The 22,518-nt window shown below is 37.4% G+C and overlaps 2 protein-coding genes across 2 annotated transcripts; one reads left to right on the top strand and one right to left on the bottom strand.

Annotated features, from left to right (window-relative positions):
* Nucleotides 1-52: 52 nt before the first annotated feature.
* LOC146899107 (uncharacterized) lies at nt 53-1,105 on the bottom strand. The gene is made up of 2 exons (XM_085735794.1): nt 757-1,105; nt 53-664 (listed from the first exon to the last, which is right to left on the bottom strand). The coding sequence occupies exons 1-2, from the start codon at nt 1,083-1,085 to the stop codon at nt 166-168; spliced, it is 828 nt and encodes a 275-aa protein (XP_085591920.1). The 5' UTR covers nt 1,086-1,105; the 3' UTR covers nt 53-165.
* Nucleotides 1,106-19,286: 18,181 nt separating this feature from the next.
* On the top strand, nt 19,287-21,537 carry LOC146899106 (cationic amino acid transporter 8, vacuolar-like). Its single transcript, XM_085732908.1, has one exon. The coding sequence runs from the start codon at nt 19,451-19,453 to the stop codon at nt 21,233-21,235; it is 1,785 nt and encodes a 594-aa protein (XP_085589034.1). The 5' UTR covers nt 19,287-19,450; the 3' UTR covers nt 21,236-21,537.
* The last annotated feature ends 981 nt before the right edge of the window (nt 21,538-22,518 follow it).

Genomic DNA, 22,518 nt, shown 5'->3' with positions numbered 1-22,518 from the left:
GATCAAAATGCATCAAAATCTAAAAACTACGAAGTTCCCATACGGAATCCAAAAAAAACAAGCGTTAAATGTAGTACGTCACCATGACTTAAGTTACAAAACCATATGATCAATGTAGTACGTCACCATGACTTAAGTTACAAAACCATAAGATTCGACATAAAATCATTCATCGTCGACGAGCTCGCCGTCGACAATCACCTTAAATGGATCAAGATCTTCCAATTTGGCGTCAGGGTTGAAAAAGTGCGCTTGCTCCTTAGCACGCCTGAAGCCATCTTCAAAGTAGATCGCCAAAGCTCGCCTACCTTCGTCCACCGCCGCTTCCGACTTCTCCAAGGCGGACTTGGCCTCATCCCTCGCCGCCTCTGCAGCCTCTTTGGCCATCTTCATCTCTTCCAGAGCATCCTCAGCAGCCTTCTTGTCCTTCAGCGCCTCCTTCAGGCGGCCATCTAGCCCGCTAGATTTATGTTTCCACTTCTCGACGTCCTCAGCAGCATCTTTATATTTCTTCTCCACCAGATCCTGCTTAACCTCCAGACAATGGGTCAGCAACAGAGTCCTCAAAGCAGCAGTACCAATATCAGCCACCAGGTCACTGCACTTAGCTTTCACCCCGGCCTCGACATCGACCTTCGCAAAAGGTACTTGTTCTTTCATGTACCTGCAAGACGCCGCGTCACAATGTCATCATAAGTCACCTCTCGTTTGAAACAAATAAAAACAATCAACTAGAAAGCAGCCAAAAAGGCTTACCGGCGAATGTCAAATTCCGAGTGCCAGAAGGACTCCATGACCTCATCATTCAGCGACGTCCCACCGACCTCTTTCCCAGACGGAGGGCGACCTCCAGCACCCTTAGCGCCTCGCGTGGTCCTGGACTTTTTTGACAAGGGAGATTCAATGGCAACAGGGTTGTGCGCCCCACCAGCACCCTCCGAATCGTCCACCTCTATAACCCCAGCTTCGCCCTTTCCAGAAGGCTCTTTACGTTTCAGCTTCCGCAAAGAGACGCCAGCTGAACCACTGGACACATAACCATCAGGATTCTTGTTCCTCTCAAGCTCGGCGAGGTACTTCTTCATCTCCGCTCCAGTCAGGGGCAACATCTCCTCTAAAAATAAAACCAAATTCATCCAGTCAGTAAGACACATATGATAACCCACAAGCGAAACCCAACATAAGTAATCAAGAAAACACTCACGTAAATAAGCATTCAGACGAACCAAGTCGCCCTCCCTATTTAGCAGCTCGTGAATATTGGTTAAAGGGGCTTCCTCCAAGAAATCCACAAGTGCACGCTCGTAGGGCGACATGGCGTCACGAGCATAACCTTTCACAGCCAAAGGAGCACTAGTCCACCTAAGAGGAAACTTGGGTACTCCATTCACCAGCACGGAAGATGTAGAACATTCCGGTGCACCCTGTACCCTAACAAATGTGTCTCGCCATTCTTTCTTAAAATTGCAGGCATAAGTAGGAAACAGCCTTTTTCCAGAATGGGCCGAAATAGAGATCCACGTGCCCTTGTTGACATCTTTGGTCCCATAGAAGTGGAAGAACACCCCAACCGAGGGCTCGAGACCCAGGGCTTTGCACAGAACCTCGAAGGCGCGGATAAACGCCCAACTGTTAGGGCGTATTTGAGTAGGCGCCATATTGAGGAGCCTCAAGACATCCATCTCGAAGGGCGTGAAAGGGATTTTCACGCCAAACTCCTCCAAAACCGCAGTATAGACGAAGTAGGATTCGTCGCCCTCGCCCATCATCTCTTGGTCACAGGCACGCTCATCAGGGTCACAGGACAATAAAACTACGTCCTCCTCTCGCCCAGTGGCAGAGATATCAAAATTGCTCCTAAAGTAGTCAAGAGCAGAAACATCGACGTACAATGATTCTTCCAGCCGCACTTCCTCGGCGAATAGGGCCATTTCTGCGGACCTAGAAGCGTTTTCGTCTCCAACCAACCCTAAGGGAGCCTGAAACGGACGAATCTCCTGGCACTCGTCCTCCTTGTGATTCGTCCCTGAAGTGGCAGACAAGAACACACAGTCACTATCACTACCCGAATTAGCGCTAGATTCGCTAGACAAATCACTAAACAACTCCTCTCCAAATAAACCGTCATAATAATTGTCCCAATTTATCATCCCATCAGGACCGGTGGCATGTTTCAAGCATTCCTTCCTCAAACGATTTTTCTCAACTGGATCAATGGGTTGAACCAATCTCCCTTTCTCATCGCACTCCCTAATCAACACCATACCTAATTTCTATTTCAAACTCTCACGAAGCGTAACAGTAAAGAAAAATGTGTGAGAGGTTAAGGGGTTGAGAAATACCTGCGAAGGAAAAATAGAAAGATCTGCTGAAGCCGCTTAAGCCGGAAGGGAAGGAGCTTGAATACAGCAACGACGGAAGCGGAGAAATAAAAATGAATGCAAAGGCCAAACACGTCCTTTAAAAAGGAAAGGTCGCCTCGGGAAGCGTGTCCGAAACGATTGAGTGGGGCAACGTCATTTGATCTCGACACGTGGCGATCATCGGGGACGAAGAGAATACGAAACGTTCAGAAGGCGAGCTATTGATGTCAAGATCGCCACGCGAAAGAGCCTCGCCGAAACTCCAAGCAAGCCCCTACGCGTAAATCTGCGAACGGGCGGCCGCCCAAAGCTAACATCAGACGTCATCATCACTTCGCCTTGTTCCAAGACTCGTGCTTGGGGGGCTGTGGACCGTCGTAACTTTCTTGGGAGACTTGCTGAACCTCAGGAAAGTCCAGTCCCATGACATCATCACTTCGCCTTGTTCCAAGACTCGTGCTTGGGGGGCTGTGGACCGTCATAATATTCCTAAAGGCTAAAGATCCCTTCATAAAGACCTGGGCGCCCTCCGTAAGGGCCTAGGCGCACTCTAGAAGGAAAACCCCTTCATAAAGACCTGGGCGCCCTCCGTAAGGGTCTGGGCGCCCCCCAGAAGGGCCACAGGCCCAGGCGCGTCTTCCATAAGGACGCCGCCTCACTCAGTCTCTAGAACCCTCCAAAATCATCAAAAGTACGCCAATACCCCTGTTGCTTGGAAACCAAGCAACCAAAGCCCAAACCCATAAACAGTCTATAAATAACACTCTTGAGAGCAGTCTCAAGGCATCGAATCATCAGTCCAAAACCCTAATACACGATTCTTAGCCTTAGAATCCTTACCGTACTTTTCTGCAAGTACAAAACCCTAGTTTGTATGTTGGCTTCTAAACCCTGTTTTTCTACACCACATAATCATCTGATACAAGGTTTATATTTATAGTGGAAAGCATCCCTTAAAAAACCAAACGGAACAGAACCGGCCCATGAAAAAACCGTTTTTTTTAACTTCTGCAGCGCAACAAATCGGGCGCCGATTTTTACAGTATCACAGGCCTTCAGAGTTAGCTCAAAATCGGGCCCCGATTGCACAGTGTTCGGGCGCCGATTTTGACAGTTCCAGGATGCATCATTTTTGAGTCATTTTCCAACAATTCTCCACCTTGACTCCAAAATGGTGATGATGCCAATTTAACCATCAATCACCTTGCTGCTCTCTCCAACCTTCATCTATGCTTCAATGAAGTTAATCAAGTCCAAGCAATGCTTGAACCTTGATCTCGGTAATGATTTGGTGAACATGTCTGCTGGATTTTCTTCCGATGCCACTTTCTCCACCATGATCTCCTTTGTCTCAATCATGTCTCTAACAAAGTGCAAACGAATGTCAATGTGCTTTGTTCTTTCATGATAGACCTGATGATTTGCCAAATGAATGGCACTTTGGCTATCACAATGTATCTTCACACACTCTTGACTAATCCCCATTTCTCCAATCATACCTTTCAACCATATGGCTTCCTTGACCCCTTCAACAAGGGCTATGTACTCTGCTTGAGTTGTTGAAAGAGCTACAACTGATTGTTGATTTGCCTTCCAAGTTACCGCTGTACCGAACAATGTAAACACAAACCCAGACAAAGATTTTCTAGTGTCTACATTACCTGCATAGTCCGCATCCACATATCCCTCCAAAGCATCCCTTCCTGGTTGTGACCTTGTATACTTTAGACCACCTTTCAAAGTCCCATTCAAATATCTCAGAACCCACTTCAAAGCTTGCCAGTGCACTTGACCCGGATTTGCCATAAACCGACTTATCACACTTATTGCATAGGATAAGTCCGGTCTACTACAAACCATACCATACATGATGCTTCCAACCCCACTTGCATAGGGAGTACCCTCCATCTTGTTTTTCTCTTCATCGGATTGAGGACACTGCTTTATTGACAACTTTGTGTGATGACCAAGAGGAGTGCTAACGACCTTAGAATCTTTCATTCTGAACCGCTCCACCACTTTCCTCAAGTACCCTTGCTGAGATAAGAATAGCTCACCTTTGTTTCGGTCCCTTATGATATCCATACCAAGTATCCTCTTTGCATTACCAAGATCCTTCATCTCAAATTCATCATTCAATCTTTTCTTGAGCTTCTGAATCTCTTGCATGTCAGAACTTGCCATAAGAATATCATCTACATAAAGGAGAAGGTAGAGAATGACTTTCTCATTTCTCCTCATCATGTAAACACAACTATCATAGTTGCTTCTCACAAAACCAGCCTTTACTAGGAACTCATCAAACCGACGATACCACTGCCTTGGACTTTGCTTCAACCCATACAAAGATTTCTTCAACAGACATACTTTTGAATCATCTTCTACGAAACCTTCTGGTTGTTGCATATAGATAGTTTCTTCCAACTCTCCATGTAGAAATGCGGTCTTCACATCCATTTGTTCTAACTCAAGATCATACATGTTAACAATCGCCATAAGTACCCTTATAGAACAATGTTTTACCACCGGTGAAAAGATTTCATTGTAATCAATCCCTTCCACCTGAGTAAAACCCTTTGCTACAAGTCTTGCTTTATACCTTGGTGCTTCGACCCCTGGTATACCTTCTTTCTTCTTAAACACCCACTTGCTTCCCACTACCCTTTGATTCTTAGGTAATGAAACAAGTTTCCAAGTCTGGTTCTTTTCCAATGAAAGCATTTCCTCATTCATTGCCTTCAACCAATCCTTGCTTTCATTGCTTTCTAATGCTTCCCTGAAGTTCTTTGGTTCCGAGTCTTGCAATTCTTCAGCTGCATTCAAAGCATAACATATGAGGTCAGCATAACCGTATCTAACAGGTGGATTAATTTGTCTCCTTATCCTATCTCTTGCTAGCTGATAGTCAGGATCAATTGTTTCTTGGCCTTCACTCTCATCAGGTACTGGAGTCTCATCCTCCCCTTCCCTTTCATCAGTGGTAGGCTCCACCTCAAACTGAATTTTCTCTACCCCCGTTTCTGAGCTTGTATCCAGGTCTTTGCACTTCATCCCCATACGGGTCTCATCAAAAGTAACATCCCTGCTTATAATAAATTTTGATCCTCCAGGTTCCATCTTCCACAGTCTGTAACCTTTCACACCTTCAGGATAACCCATGAAAATACACTTCACAGCTCTAGCATCAAGTTTGTCCTGTCTCACATGAGCAAATGCTAAAGCTCCAAAAAATTTCAAATTAGAGTAGTCTGCCGGTCTCCCACTCCAAACCTCCATAGGTGTTTTAAGATCTATCCCTGTTGATGGACATCTGTTAATCAAATATGCTGCAGTACTAACAGCTTCTCCCCAGAAACTCTTGGACAGTCCAGCTCCCAACAGCATACACCTCACACGCTCCAACAAGGTCCTGTTCATTCTTTCAGCAAGACCATTCTGTTGAGGTGTGTATGCCACGGTTCTATGCCTCTTTATACCTCGTTTCCTGCAAAACTCATTAAACTGCTCTGAAACAAACTCCAGGCCATTGTCAGTTTAGTTCCAATCTGATTTTCTATAAGTGTATGCCATTCTTTAAATTTTTCAAAAGCGTCACTTTTATTCTTCAGAATGTATACCCATACCCTTCTAGAAAAATCATCAATAATAGACATGAAATATGAACCTCCCCCATGAGTTTTAACTGATGCTGGACCCCAAAGATCCGAATGAACATACTCAAAAGGCCTATTAGATTTATGCACACCCACCCCAAACTTCACCTTGTGTTGTTTGCCTAATGTGCAATTATCACAGAAATCTAGTTTGTTCAATTTTTCATTCCCTAGCAAACCTTGTTTAGCTAACTCAACTAAACCCCTCTCACTGACATGACCTAACCTCAAATGCCACAGTTTAGTTATGTCCAGAGTGTCTACACTAGCAACCGATGCATGACCTATAACAGTGGAACCATCTAAAATATATAAACCATGTATTTTAGACCCTTTAGCTATAACTAATGCACCATGAGAAATTCTCATCATACCACGTTCAATTCTAGTACAATAACCTAGACCATCAAACATGCTTATAGATATTAAATTTTTCTTAAGTTCAGGAATATACCTCACATCCTTCAAAAGGAAATCACGGTCATCAAACATTTTGAGACGGATAGTACCCATACCTTGAATTTTGCAAGCCTTATTATTACCAAGGCGAACAACTCCACCTTCTTTCAGCTCCAAAGTTTCAAAGTACTCCTTTCTCGGACAGATGTGATAAGAGCACCCAGAGTCCAAGACCCAACCCTTTTCAGGTTCCCAACTTGTCACAGTTAGTGCTCCAGCACTCTCATAACCTTCCTCTTCACTTGCAATCTGAACGGATGGGTTACCACTTCCATTGCCCTTTCTCTCCGGACAATCCTTCTTGAAGTGACCATTGTTGTGACAAAGAAAACATTTGTACTTTGTTTTATTATCACCACCCTTTGGCCTAGACTTTGACCTGGAATTCTTGCCTTTCCCCTTTCCTCTGTTTTCACTTCTCCCCCTTGAGACATTCAAGCCTTCTCCACTATCATCAACCTTCAACTCTTTGAACTTGGTCAACTCTTTGGTTCTCAAAGCTGCTTGAACTTCCTCCAAAGTGATAGTGCCCTCTTTGCCATAAAGCATAGTATCCTTGAAATTCTCAAAGGACATAGGTAAAGCACACAGTAGGTGTAAGGCTTTATCCTCATCTTCCAGATTTACATCTATGTTCGCCAAATCATCAATAATCTTATTGAACTCCGTCAGTTGCTCCATTATAGGTTTTGACTCCACCATTCGGTAAAAGTAGAGTTGTTGTTTCAGACATTGTCTATGTGCCAAGGACTTGGTCATGTACAATGAATCAAGTTTATTCCACATAGACACAGCAGTAGTCTCCCTTGATACTTCTCTCAACACCTTATCACCAAGACACAGAATGATAACACTGACCGCTTTATCATTCATCTCTGTCTTCTCAACAGGTGTCAGATGCGCAGGCATCTGTGCTTCTCCCTTCAATGCTTCAACACACTTTTGTTGAATTAGAATTGCCCTCATCTTTACCTTCCACAACCCGAAGTCGTTACTACCGGTAAACTTTTCAATATCCCACTTCGAACCCATGATACCTGGTTATTGATTTGACCTTTGCCCCACGGTGGGCGCCAATTGTTGTGAATTCGTTGTGAAAACCACACCAATAATAAAACTGATGCGTGGAGCAAATTAATACCAAGCAATCAATTGAAGCGGATGGCAAAAAAAAAATAATTCAAACAAAAATAAACAGCAAGAGATAAAGGAAGAAGAAGAAGAACACAAGAATCTGTTTACCCAGTTCGGTCTAATGATGACCTACTCTGGGGGAGAGAGCAGCTCTCCGTTCCACTATTCTGATATGAGTTTCTTTACAAAGAGATATTGAAGGTTACAAGAATTAGTCTTCAAACCTAACTCTACCCTCAGTCCCAGCCTCTTCCCGTGACCAAGAGACTCAATCCTAATAGTGTTTTGTTCAAGGTGAATCAAAACAATCCCAACCCTAGTGTTGTTGCCAAGAGAATTTCTCTATAAACCCTAGTTTGTATGTTGGCTTCTAAACCCTGTTTTTCTACACCACATAATCATCTGATACAAGGTTTATATTTATAGTGGAAAGCATCCCTTAAAAAACCAAACGGAACAGAACCGGCCCATGAAAAAACCGTTTTTTTAACTTCTGCAGCGCAACAAATCGGGCCCCGATTTATACCATTCGGGCGCCGATTTTTACAGTATCACAGGCCTTCAGAATTAGCTCAAAATCGGGCCCCGATTGCACAGTGTTCGGGCGCCGATTTTGACAGTTCCAGGATGCATCATTTTTGAGTCATTTTCCAACATTTACACTTGTGATTAACGCTAATTGATGCCCAAATAAATAAGTGGCTGATTATTGAGTACTAAAGGTGCATAAAATTAAAGCACAATATTATTATGGAATAGATTAAAAAGAACACACCTGATTCATTTTGTTTATATATACAGACACAACTTTGAAATAAAAAGTAGTATAACATTTGCTCCAATTCTAATCTATATTATCAAGTAACTCATCATGGAATTCTCCATCTTACCGTTCAAGACATTGCTCAAAGATCCCCTAAATATATTTTAACATCACACTGCCTCAATGATAGGAATATGGACTACTCTTCATTTCTTAATTGATTTAAAATTGGATTTTGAGGAACGAGGAGGGGAGATTTTATTATACATCTCACATTTGAGATGAAAATGTACAAACATGAACGCATGCACCCTATATTTGGAAGCCTTTAAAAACTCAGTACCGAATAGCAATGGACAAATACGATGTTTAGCAGAAAATAACTGTGATTAGATAACAGGAAGATAGCCAATACAACTTACCAACTCGATCAGACCTTCCTAGCCTTTTATTAAGAGCAGCTAGCTACACATATACTATATGATTAACTTAGCATTAATTGGAAGAAAGGGTTGCAGAAGGGTGCTGCAGCGGCCTTTCATTGGAATACACTAAAACTTTCCTCATAAAAATCACGTTTTAGCTTATAATCATGTTAAGAATTATAGCCTTAACCACACACACTATAACTTTACACTATAACTTGTAATTTTCTCAATTACTATAGAACTAATTGACTATTGGTGACACATAAAATTAAGATATGACTTTCCATTTAAACTAAAACCATCAATTAGTAAGTATTGATATCTGGCTAAGGAAAGAAAGAATAAGTGAAGTTTTACATAGAACAAAATTTTATTTAGAAGAACGAAGACAGAAATGGTTAAAACCGATTTATTAGAATTCGGAGTAGTGCAAAACAGATGATGAAATAAATGGACACTCACACAATTTTAATTTCTGCAATTTCAGAAACGGATAAGAGTGATTTATGGAAGGTTCTTTTGTGTTTGTTTGTTGTTGTTGGTTCTTGTGTTGTTGGGGCTGCGCTATGGAATTCTAGTTTGTTTGGTTGGATTGGGTATACAATGGCTGCTTATGTTTGGTTTTTGGCAACTTTGGTGATGAGTTTGCTTCCGAAGAAGAGGCAACCGAAGGTTTGGGGGGTTCCGTTGGTTCCATGGGTGCCATCATTGTCGATTGCGACGAACCTTTTTCTTATGGGATCATTGGGTTATGAGGCTTTTTTTAGGTTCTTGATTTGTACTGGTGTGATGCTTTTGTATTATTTATTTGTGGGTGTTCATGCAACTTATGATGTGGATCATGAAATTGGTCAAGAATCAAACCGTGATGAGAGAATGGGAGCTGCCAATTGAGGATTCTTTCATGTTGTTGTGGAATCAAGAAGAGTTAAGTCTTTATTGGAAAAAAAATGTGGTTAGTATAGTCCATCTATTAGCCATATATATGTCAAATGAAGACCCAGATGATTAGTCCCTTATATTTGTGTTAAATGGAACAAGGATTGTACATATAATTGTTATATTTGATTGTTTTAACAGACTATGTTCTCGAATTCTTATAGGATTGGTTATTTGTGAAAGTTAGTTTATTGTTGGCACAATTTCTAGTTTGCATAGCTATTGTTGCACGAGTTATTCCACAAACAATGTCAATAATAATAATATCAATATCTGCTCCATCAAAAAACAAAATAATAATATCAATGTCCATTCTTCATTAAAAAAAATCAATTTTCATTCTTATTCTTTATTAATTTCTTACCCACTTATCAAAGGCCTATCATTGATATCAAAGCAATTATGATCCACATAAATTTAGTGGTTGTGCGGGAATTTTGGCACGAAGATGGTTGCAGAAGTGGTGGCAAGTTATAACGGAAGCAATGTTGCTTGTCGGTGGTTGATCCAATTTTGTACCTTAAATCACTAAAGATTTGTGAGGGTGGGAGGGAAGAATCGGTGTCTCATCTTTTTTTCGAGTGTCCATCATTTTCAGGTGTTTGGTATGCTATATGTCATTGGATTGGGATTGCTACAGCGTTTCAAAAAGAAAGTCTGTCACATATGGAGCAATTTGAAGGGTTGATTGATGGCAAGAAACGGAAAGCTTTTTCAAAATAAGGAAATTGATGTTGATAGAATGGTTGAAGAAGTGAAAGTGGCATCGTGGAACTGGTTGAATATTAAATCAAATATTCTTAACTATAATATTACTAATTGGTGTTTAAACCCTAGGGCGTGTCTTGGTAACGTATCAGTTTAAATCTTGTGTTTGAAGCTGAGGTTAGAGTTCAGGGAGTCAATTTCGGTTTAGTTGCTGCGGGGGTCTGTTTGAGGCGTTTTTCTTGAAGATGTTGGTTGTGATGGCTTTTGATCTGTTGCAGTAGGGATTTTCTCAGTGTGTCGGGTTTATGCTCAGAAGTAGAGGGAGTAAAGTGGTGCTAAGTGTAGCCATATTTAAGTCAGTAAGAATTGGGCAGCAAGAGGAGGCAGAGGTTTTAGCATGAATGCTAATTTTGGTTTTTGACAGTTTTTTCTGTAATCAGGCGCAGGTGTGCATTGTAGGGCAGCAGGGAATTTTGTTTCATTTCATTTTGAGTGCAGATAATGGCATGAGAAGGCAGCAAATTGATAGAGCAATTTTTTTTAAAAGAAAAGATGTTTTTGTCATGGTAGAATAGGAGGCATTATCGTTCACTTAATTGGCAGCAGCAATTTCATGCTGATAAAGGTAGCAAGATGCAATGTTCTGAGTAGTATATTGAATCTCATTGATTTGTTTTTAGGCGCTTATGTGCATATTCAAATCTTGGTAGTAAATTCATTTTTAAAAAATTGAGAAGCTGGTGATTTTTTTGTTGTGTGTTAAGGGGATCGCTTGTTAAGAGTCTTCTTGATTGCATCTCAAAATCCTTATCTGTTTGTCTTCGGAATAGTAGTTGATGTTTCTTGCATTGTCTACGGTTTTCCGGTAGCTCGTTAGTGGCTTGGAGCGAGATCCTAAGAAGTCTCTTTTATTTCGATTCCCAAACATTTTTCGGCAACTTGTTCGAATGGGGGCTTATTTTGGTGTTTGAGATTCTATTTCCCTTTAGGAGCTCTTTGGGCTTTGGCACCCTTCTTGTTGTATTTGATGATCTCAAGATGTTATGTCCTCTAAAAACTTTCTTGTTGTTTTTGGACTTCTTTTTAGCATTTCTTATGCAATTGAGATGTTATTCCTTTATCTTAATAAAATCTTTTTTTCTTCTTTAAAAAAACAAAAGATTTGTGAGGAAAATTGGCTATCATGAGTTTGGTTGAGACTTGGTGGAGACACTAGTCAATGTTTGTTTTCTTTGAGGAAAATCAAACCGAAATTGGAATTCTTTGTTTTTGAGAAGACTTTCATCTTATAATCAAACCAACTTTTGGAACTTAATATGAGATTAGTGTGTTGCGTGTTAAATATAATAAGAATGTGTTACAAGTACAAGAAACTGTGGAGAAAAGGGATTGGACCAAGACATACAAAAGAGTAGCACTGGGCTCAATATAAGAAACAAGTCTAAGAGGAAGAAAATTTCCCATCTTACTTTTGAAATTGCTTATCTCACCAACCTAAAGACACTTAACTGTCATCGACATACAAAAGAGTAGTACTGGGGTCAATATAAGAAACAAGCCTAACAGGGAGAAAATTGCTCATCTCACTTTTGAAATTGCTTAGCTCACCAACCCAACGACACTTAACTGTCATCGAACATTTTTTACATCGGTTCAACCGATGTTAAAAGTGTCCAGTGCAGTTAACTGCTGTAGGGTTGGTGAGATGAGCAATTTGCAGTTGAGACTCTGATCTTCTGCCAAATTTTCATTAGGATCAAGGTTATTGGTTTCAACAACCATTTTTTGTTGCATTTCAACCTCTAAAGTCAATTTCCATTTATTTTCGGCCATACAAACCGTAATCTCAGCCCAAGCACTAGACTCAGGCATTTTGATTTTCATCAATTTCCCACCCAATTAGTGGGATTACCCCTGCTTATAGGGTTTGCTCTCATATCACTTCCTTCTCCCATATAAATCCATGAGTAGAGTGAAGTTTTACGGAGCAAAACACACTTTCCTAGTGCACAAAACACATTTTGTCGAATGACTTTTTGGTAATGTAGTTAACTTATGTCATAAAATAGCTTTGGATGCTTCAATATTTTCGACCAAGCCATCTTCCTTCCATATAGTTATTCTTTGATGGAGAGATGAAGGCAATGCTCCAATTCCATGTATGCATTCCCGTAACGCCCCAAATTTATATCCAAGATATTACTTAAAATATTTTTTTTTCTTAGAAAACATATGGCTATTTTTTTTAAACTATAAGAAGGAAGTAATAGAAAATAGGCTTAATTATATAAATGGTCCCTTAAATAATTATGAAATTTCAATTTGGTCCCCTTATTAATTTTCGCCCTAATTTGGTCAAATTACCTCCGTCCATCAATTAAGTCCATTATGTTAAATCTCGTGGAAAAAACATTAACATTCATCTCTCCTTCATCATGTTCATCATCAAACCCAGCAACATTCATCATCTTCATCTATAAACCTAGCAACATTCATCATCTTCATCATCAAAACCCAGGGAAAAAAAATTACACTATGCAAATTCAGTAGAACGAATTCCAAAACAAATCAAACGAATTCTTTAACGTTTTTGGTACAAATCAAAACTAATTCATCAGAATCAAAACGAACTCCAATCAAACTTTTTATCCTAAATCCCTTCAAATAAATTCATCAACCCTTCTCAACTTCAAACTTCAATTTCATTTTTGTTCTCAGATTGAAATCAGACATCTCAATTCCAAGATTCTCGAATTCGCAACTCATCAATTATGATGATGATGATGATGATGATCATAATAATAATAATAATAATAATAATCAAAATAACACAAATTAAGGAAAATCCACAAACAGGTTCAGCTCATTATGGACAAATACAAATGGAAGGTCAAGCTTCACTATGTTGAGTTTTAAATTAATAAAAAAAAAAATTGTTCTTCAAGTCATTAAATTTCTTGGAAACACATTCAAACGAAACCAAGAAAGTTGAGAAAATGCAATAAATTGGGGTTTATTTCGCCAATTTAATCACTCAGTTTGCTATTGTCATGTTTACTGTGCTTCTATGAAGCACGGATACGGACACGGACACCAGACACCGGACATGACACGGACACTGACACAGCTAATAATTTGAAAAAATCACATAATTCAGTGTAATTACAAGTGTCGGTGTCGTGTCGGTGTCGGATACGACACGTGTCGTATCCGACACTGGGACACGTCTAATACTAGGAGTGTACGTGCATCATAGTTGTGCTTCCTTTATTTATTTTTTTCAATTTCATATTTCACCCTTTGCCTCAATGAAAACCAAAATTTGTAGAGGGCTTCTTGTTGTTGTTGTTGCATCTCGACCAAAACTGCAAAATAATCATGCATCATGTGGCTTGAATCGCAAGATTGAGTCGGGTCGTATACAGGTCTTTTGACCCGGTTACACTGATATGGATTTGGGGAGGTTGGTGTTGTTCTAGTGAGAAGAGAGAATAAGAGACGTGAGTTGTGTGGAAAAGGGGAAGGGGTGTGTGAGAAGAGAGAAGAAGGAGAAGAAGAGACGTGAGGTTGGGGAAGTAGAAGCAATTGATAATTAATTTTTTTTTTAGTAAAGCAATTGATAAGTAATATTATTAGTCTATAACTAATATAAAAAGACATGTCCATAACTAATGTAAAAAGACATGTCCATTGAAATTACCATTTTGCCCCTAGAAGGGGCATTTTGGTAATTCAATTATTGGAGGGTGGGTTTTTTTTTAAGGTTGACCTATGAATTTTCATTTTTGCCCCTAACCAATTTTTTTTAATTGTTTTCTAATTTTTATATTTTTAATAACTTTTAATCAGTACCTTTTGTTGTTTATTGGCCGCGGATGTGTCTGACATACATTTTGGTTGGTGGATCCTCCAAATCAAAGATCAATCTATCACCCTCTTGTAAGTCACGGTCTACGACGAAGTTAAACCATTCACCACCTAAATTTTTCTCAGCATTCCCTTCGCCAGCAGTCCTAACCTTGCAATTATATGTCTTGTGTGTTTCCAAATCTTCTAAAGTCATCCTTAGATACTTTCTTTTCAAGACTTTTTTGGATATTTGATTTGGAAAATGCTATATGAAATCAAAAATGGAACTGTAAAGGCACATAGATTGCTTGAATAGAAACTATTTCTTTAAGGTTGATGTTATGAGACATTAATAAATTACAATTATAACACCTTCTGAATTTAATGTTAAGCACCTCTTTTCAACTCACGCTGGGAACCTTTTCTTTATTTTTTAATATTATATTTCAATATGTTTTTTTTTCTTCCATTTAACTTTATTTTTTTTTAACCGTTCCATTAATTTTTTAAGGAGGTTCCATTTAATTTTATTACCTTTTTTTCAAAGGAATTTTATTATCTTTTTATCACTTATATATTTAATTTCAATATCGTTTAATCATCACAATCTCACAAATATTTTTATTCACGCTGTCATTTAATGATCCCAAATATTTTTATCTCCTTTCTTCAACCTCGCAAATATATACACACATTAACGTTTAGAGTAAAATTTTATGTCCGTCTGTCTGTTTTTTTGTTACGCTAATGCATATAATTTTTTTAGTGTTGCTTGGTTGAGTGCTACCTCACCAATTTTTTTAACTATTTTCCAATTTTTATATTTTTAAAAACTTTTAACTATTTTACAATTTTTTATTTTTAACTATTTAAAACTAAGTTGATGGTTCATGGTTTTTAAGGTTTATATTTTGACATATTACAATGATTCACAATTATCCGTCATTTTACCATCTATCCTTTCAATGTAATCTTTCAGACTGAATATTACTAAGCATATGTGAAGAGACTGAATATTGCTCAGCTGATATTACTTTTTTGACGTCAAAGAGATTTTTTTATTTTTTAACGGTCAAATTATTAATAACCAAGTTCCTACACAAGACGCTAAAGAGTTTAACGTGTTTCTTTCGTTCATTTTGTATCATGTAAATATTGTTGTTAATCCCTTTTTGGTAACTCTATGACAGTAGCGCTCACTTTTATAATTTTAACTAATATGTAATTTATGATGTTTTCCTGCTCTTGATAAAGCTTTCATAAATATTTTGATAAATATTTATAATTTTTGTGCCATATTCATTAATTTGTTCATTTTTCTTTCGGAACAATTTTTTTACGAAATACGTTACTGAACCCCATGCCTTAGACCATGCATCACAAATATTTGGATTATGCGACCTTCATTCTCAAATTTACGAAGGTAATATTCCGTAATTTGAACATCTCTCCTTTAAAACAAGTTTTTTAAAAGTGCGTATAATTCACATGAAAGGACTCGATACTAAATTGCAGTTAATATATGCCTTTGCTGTAGATCATGTGAAATGATTTATATACGTTGAAAATGAAAGGCAAAATGATATAAATCAAGTAGAGATGCATTCAACTATCTGTCTGATTCAGAAGTTTGTTCACCTGAAAGGACTGGATACTAAATTGCAGTTAATATCTACCTTTGTTGTAGATCATGTGAAAGGATTTATATACGTGACACTAAATTGCAGTTAATATCTGCCTTTGCTATGGGTGGCAAAAATACTCATGCCCATGGGTAAAATCCGTCACGGGTATGGAGCGGGTAACTAAACGGGTATCCACGGGTATAATAAACGGATATTTGACTACCCATTATTATATGGACACAGACACGGATTGGATTGTATCCATACCCATGGGTACCCATACCCGATAATAAATTAAGTAAATTACTAATATATCTTTATATATTATATCTTATTACTTAAAGTTGATACCTTATTGAAGAAAATTTTACCGCCCACCTAAAAATCCTCAATAATAACCTATTTTTATTTTAAATTTTTTTAATTCATCTTATTAAGTTCACTGTTTCCACTTTATTCACATCATAAAACATATAGATTATATAAGAATCATGAATTTTCTATGAATTATGTATGATTTATGAAATTTTGAGTGGATTATGTATGGATGTTTAAAAGTTGAAGTTTTTTGGTAATTAAAAAAAGTTATTATTTGTACCGAAAAATAAATAAATTCAAAACTCCATTGGTACCCATGGATACCCATGGATACCTCAATACCCACGAGTACCCGTATAGTGGATACCCACGAGGATACGAGGCGGGCACGGGTATCATATTTATCCAACGGGGCAGGGACAGGTATCATATTATCCGTACCCATGGGTATCCATTGACATCCCTAGCATTTGGTGTAGATCATGTGAAAAGATTTATATACGTTGAAGCTAAAACACAAAATGATATAAATTAGGTAGAGAGGCTTTCAGCTATCTGTCTGATGCAGAAGTTTGTTCACCTGAAAGAACTGGATACTAAATTGCAGTTAATATCTGCCTTTGCTGTAGATCATGTGAAAGGATTTATATATGTTGAAGCTGAAAGTCAAAATGATATAAATCAGGTAGCTTTGGTAATAGGGTTTTCATTGGTTTATAGATAGATATCAATTATTATTGGAAAAGTGTTTATACCGCTGACTAAATATGTTTTCATTTGTTACTCGTGATCAAGCCATTTTAAAGATTTAATTTTGTAATCCGTAATGCAAGAGTACTCCAAATATTGTATTATGGTTTATAATTATCTGTCATTTTGCAATCTATCCTTCCAATATAATATTTTGTCAAATACGTTACTGAACCCCGTGCGAAGCACGGGTTTGTAACTAGTTTCCCTAAAAAAAGTAATATTACCAGTTGTGTTTCAATTCATTTTGGAAGTGGAACAGGAAAAGCTTTTATTTGTTGATGTTGTTGGAAGTTTGGTAAATGAGTTTAATTTGTTATTTGGTGTTTGAATTTATGAGTTTAAATTTTGTTTCAACACATTGTAAATTTTGGATTAGATGTATGTTTAGATTTTCTCAACCTTTCTTGATACCACATAGTAGTTGCTCCACAATATTAACATTCAAAAGTAGGATCACCAATATACCTTGATGATCATCCATAAAACTATTATATTGACTGATTTTAAAAAGTAAAATATCATTCGTTATAACTGAACACTCATTTTCTACTTGAGCTACATGTGTAAGATTAAAATATTCTTCGTATGAATTTAAACCTAAAACATATAATATTTCGTCTAAACAAAACAATTAAATGGAATCTATTATTTATAGAAACTTCATATATGCATATATGATCATTTGTCTTTTCTAATACTTCTTAATCAATCTTTCATTTTCATTATACAATTATTTATTTAATTTTGCTAAACATACAATTGTTTATTGATAGTCAGAAAGAGGAAGAATCCCAAATCAAATTGATTTATACTTAAAACTTCTATAAACTAAAGTCCAAAGCCATAAGTGATAGATTCGGTTGTTAAAAATACAATAGTCTATGCATGCTTTTTAGAGTACTTTTCAAGGGTGACTCTTTACTATTGCTTGCTACTTACTTTTCACTATGATCAAGTGGTCAATTATAATTATAAATAACAAATATTGCCTGTTCTAGAATTGCCTAAAACAAACCGAGCCTCAAAAATTGAAGAGTTTTTTTTTTTAATTTTTTTTTTTACCTTTGAATCCATAACAATCATTTCAAGGTATTGGTAGGCACAATGGAAGGATGATTTATATTGTAAATAAATAAAAAAAAAAAATCCTTTCAACTCTTTTGGACTGAATTCCTTCAAAAAAACTCTTTTGGGCTGAGTTTTTCTCTTTCCAAAAATGCCCTCAATTTTCAATACAAATAACACATGTAACAAATAGATAAGAATAATTTCAAATATAACAAAATGTAACAAACATGATATGAATATATATATATGTCTGGTTTTTTCTCTTTATTATTTAAAAAGTGTACCAAAGTAGATGAATATATTTACACTTAATTTTTCATTATCCCAATTGTACCCTTAAACAAATTTTGCTATAATAAAAATTGTTGTTTGTGTCATTAAAAAAATAATTAGATTATATTTTTTTGTTATATTGTTGGTGTCATTGAAATAGATAATCATGATTAGTTTAGTTTGTTATAATTTGAAAGTAACAAATATTTATATTTTTAGTTTTAATCAAAATCAAAATTTCATAAAAAAAAAGATCAAACGTTCGCGAAATAAAAAGACTAGAAAGACGGGCACTCACATGCCCGCCTTTTCTGTAGTGTTTATATAAAAATTTGGCTCAAGAAATTTTGTTACATTTTATCCCAAAAATTTATGATTAGCATTAGCGTGAAAAATTATTTTGAGGAATTTTGTTACAATTTTTTTTGAAGATTTTGGTTACTGTTTTTTTTAATTATTATAGGAAAAATCGGTTATCAAACTTGTGAGAGTACTTATTATTTACTATTTACCTCATAGTTATCCAAAACTTATTATTTACCTCATAGTTATCCAAAAATTTGTTACAAATCATTATCCATAATTAATTATTTAAAAACCAAATAAAACAATTTGTTACATCATTTGACCATTGAGTCAATGCATTAGCAACCAAAATATATTTAAGATAAAACCATTATTCTGTTTCAAGGTAATACTCCCTCAAAACCAAATCCAGTTTGACCACAATGTCTGACTTAATGATTAATTGAGAAACCTGTCCAGATTAAAACCGTTTCAAGACGCAAAACACGGTTCGGTACATTATTTTACGTTTTTGGAATTTTTTTTTTCGCTGAAATAACGTTTTCGGAAGTTAGTTACATATTGGTAACCAAAAAAAGTTAGTTACATATTTCTTAAAAAAAAATACTACTTTATATACAGTATTTACACAAATAATTAAAACCCACGATTCAATCTCAGCTACAAAGTTCGTATCATATCGTATGAACAGAAAACATAGACATTCACCAACCACCACACTGATTGTCTTACAGTGTTAGTCAGCCGATTCCATCAGTGTTGTGTTGTGGGTGTGGACAGTCCGTCCATTCATCACAAAAATCAGTTAACCATGACACCACCGACATCCTCCTCCTCCTCCACAACCATCCCCACCACCGCACCTTCAAAGCCACGAAGCTACTGGCGATGGAGCAAGCAAGATTTCTTTCCAGAACCATCTTTCCAAACCGGAAAAACCTATCGAACCGCCTTAGCAAACACCTGCCCACGTCTAAAAGACCGTCTCCTCAACCGATCAACAGACTCTCATGAACTTCTCGTCCTTCCCAAAGCCAGTGAAAATACCATGACTCGTTGCCTCACTTGGTGGGACTTAACCTGGCTTGCTTTTGGCGCTGTCGTCGGTTCCGGTATCTTCGTCGTCACCGGTCAAGAAGCTCGTTTCAATGCTGGTCCTTCCATTATTCTCTCCTATGCAGCGTCAGGTTTCTCTGCTCTTCTTTCAGCTTTCATCTACGCTGAATTCGCCGTTGAAGTTCCCGTCGCTGGTGGCTCGTTTTCTTTTCTAAGAATTGAACTCGGTGATTTTCTTGCTTTCATTGCTGCTGGGAATATTCTCCTTGAAGCTCTTGTTGGTGCTGCCGGTCTCGGTCGTTCATGGTCATCGTACTTTGCCACAATGATAAAGAACGATTCGGATTATTTTCGGATCAGAATCGATTCTTTTAAAACAGGTTTCAATATGCTTGATCCATTAGCCGTTGTGGTTTTGTTAATCACTAACGGAATCGCGGCTAGTGGAACACGAAAAACATCTATCTTAACATGGTTAAGTTCAATTGTTACAACTTTTATTATCGGTTTTATTATTGTGATCGGTTTTATACATGGAAAATCGTCAAATTTAACACCGTTCTTTCCTTACGGTGTTAAAGGTGTTTTTAACGCTGCAGCTGTCGTGTATTGGTCTTATACCGGTTTTGATATGGTTGCAACTATGGCTGAAGAAACTAAAAACCCTTCAAGAGATATACCTATTGGTTTAATTGGTTCAATGTCTATGATAACGGTTATTTATTGTTTGATGGCATTGGCACTTGTGAATATGGTTAAGTATAGTGAGATTGATGCTGGTGCTGCTTATTCAGTTGCTTTTGTTCAAATTGGTATGAAATGGGGTAAATATTTAGTGAGTATTTGTGCTTTGAAAGGAATGACAACAAGTTTGCTTGTTGGGTCAATGGGACAAGCTAGGTACACTACTCAAATTGCAAGGTCACATATGATTCCACCCTTTTTTGCACTTATTCATCCCAAAACTGGAACACCTATTAATGCTACACTTTTGACAACTTTGTCAAGTTGTGTTGTTGCTCTTTTTACTAGTTTGGATGTTCTGTCTAGTGTTTTTTCTGTAAGTACTCTTTTCATTTTTATGCTTATGGCTATTGCATTGCTTGTGAGGAGATATTATGGGAGGGAATCAACGGATAAGAGTGATTTGTGGAAGGTTCTTTTGTGTTTGTTTTTTGTTGTTGGTTCTTGTGTTGCTGGGACTGCGCTATGGAATTCTGGTTTGTTTGGTTGGATTGGTTATACCGTGGCTGCTTGTGTTTGGTTTTTGGCGACTTTGGTGATGAGTTTGCTTCCGAAGAAGAGGCAACCAAAGGTTTGGGGGGTTCCGTTGGTTCCGTGGGTGCCATCACTGTCGATTGCGACGAACCTTTTTCTCATGGGATCATTGGGTTATGAGGCTTTTTTTAGATTCTTGATTTGCACTGGTGTGATGCTTTTGTATTATTTATTTGTGGGTGTTCATGCAACTTATGATGTGGATCATGAAATTGGTCAAGAATCAAACCGTGATGAGAGAATGGAAGGTGCCATAGTTTAGCCCTATTTGTTGTGGAATCAAGAAAAGTTACGTCTTTATGGTAATTGGAGAACAACACTATGGAGCGATGGCCAATTGTGAATTACAAGTCATAACAAGCTCTTTATTGGAAAAAAATGTGGTTAGTATAGTCCATATATTAATATATATGTTAAATGAAGACCCAAATGATTAGGTCCATATATTTATTGATTAGTGTGCTGTGTTAAATGGAACAAGGATTGTACATATAATTTTTATATTTGATTGTTTTTAACATAGACTATGCTCTCGAATTCTTATAGGATTGGTTATTTGTGAAAGTTACTTTATTGTTGGCACAGTTTCTATTTTGCATAGCTATTGTTGCAAGAGTTATTCCCCAAACAATGTCAATAATAATAATATCAATATCTGCTCCATCAAAAAACAAAATAATAATATCAATGTTCATTCTTCATTAAAAAAAAAAATCAATTTTCATTCTTATTCTTTATTAATTTCTTACCCACTTATCAAAGACCTATCATTGATATCAAAGCAATTATGATCCACATAAATTTAGTAGTTGTGCGGGAATTTTGGCACGAAGATGGTTGCAGAAGTGGTGCCAAGTTTTAACGGAAACAATGTTGCTTGTCGGTGGTTGATCCAATTTTGTACCTTAAATCACTAAAGATTTGTGAGGGTGGGAGGGAAGAATCGGTGTCTCATCTTTTTTCGAGTGTCCATCATTTTCAGGTGTTTGGTATGCTATATGTCATTGGATTGGGATTGCTACAGCGTTTCAAAAAGAAAGTCTGTCACATATGGAGCAATTTGAAGGGTTGATTGATGGCAGAAGAAATTTTGAAAGGCGAGTTAGTGTGATTTGGTTCGCGTGCATATGGAGTATTTGGAAAGCAAGAAACGGAAAGCTTTTTCAAAATAAGGAAATTGATGTTGATAGAATGGTTGAAGAAGTGAAAGTGGCATCGTGGAACTGGTTGCATATTAAATCAAATATTCTTAACTATAATATTACTAATTGGTGTTTAAACCCTAGGGCGTGTCTTGGTAACGTATCAGTTTAAATCTTGTGTTTGAAGCTGAGGTTAGAGTTCAGGGAGTCAATTTCGGTTTAGTTGCTGCGGGGGTCTGTTTGAGGCGTTTTTCTTGAAGATGTTGGTTGTGATGGCTTTTGATCTGTTGCAGTAGGGATTTTCTCAGTGTGTCGGGTTTATGCTCAGAAGTAGAGGGAGTAGGGCAGCAGGGAATTTTGTTTCATTTCATTTTGAGTGCAGATAATGGCATGAGAAGGCAGC

This window comes from Medicago sativa, chromosome 8, assembly GCF_051527215.1.
Source record: "Medicago sativa cultivar Bolivia chromosome 8, Bolivia_mono, whole genome shotgun sequence".
In the NCBI taxonomy this organism is placed as follows: domain Eukaryota; kingdom Viridiplantae; phylum Streptophyta; class Magnoliopsida; order Fabales; family Fabaceae; genus Medicago; species Medicago sativa.
This window is presented reverse-complemented; position numbering and strand designations above follow the sequence as displayed.

Bases quoted from the DNA above. Each gene is read 5' to 3' on its own strand.
- LOC146899107 (XM_085735794.1), bottom strand. From the start codon at position 1,085: ATGAAGAAGTACCTCGCCGAGCTTGAGAGGAACAAGAATCCTGATGGT. The intron at 665-756 runs GTAAGCCTTTTT...GGCGTCTTGCAG, and splicing joins TCGGAATTTGACATTCGCCG to GTACATGAAAGAACAAGTAC.
- LOC146899106 (XM_085732908.1), top strand. From the start codon at position 19,451: ATGACACCACCGACATCCTCCTCCTCCTCCACAACCATCCCCACCACC.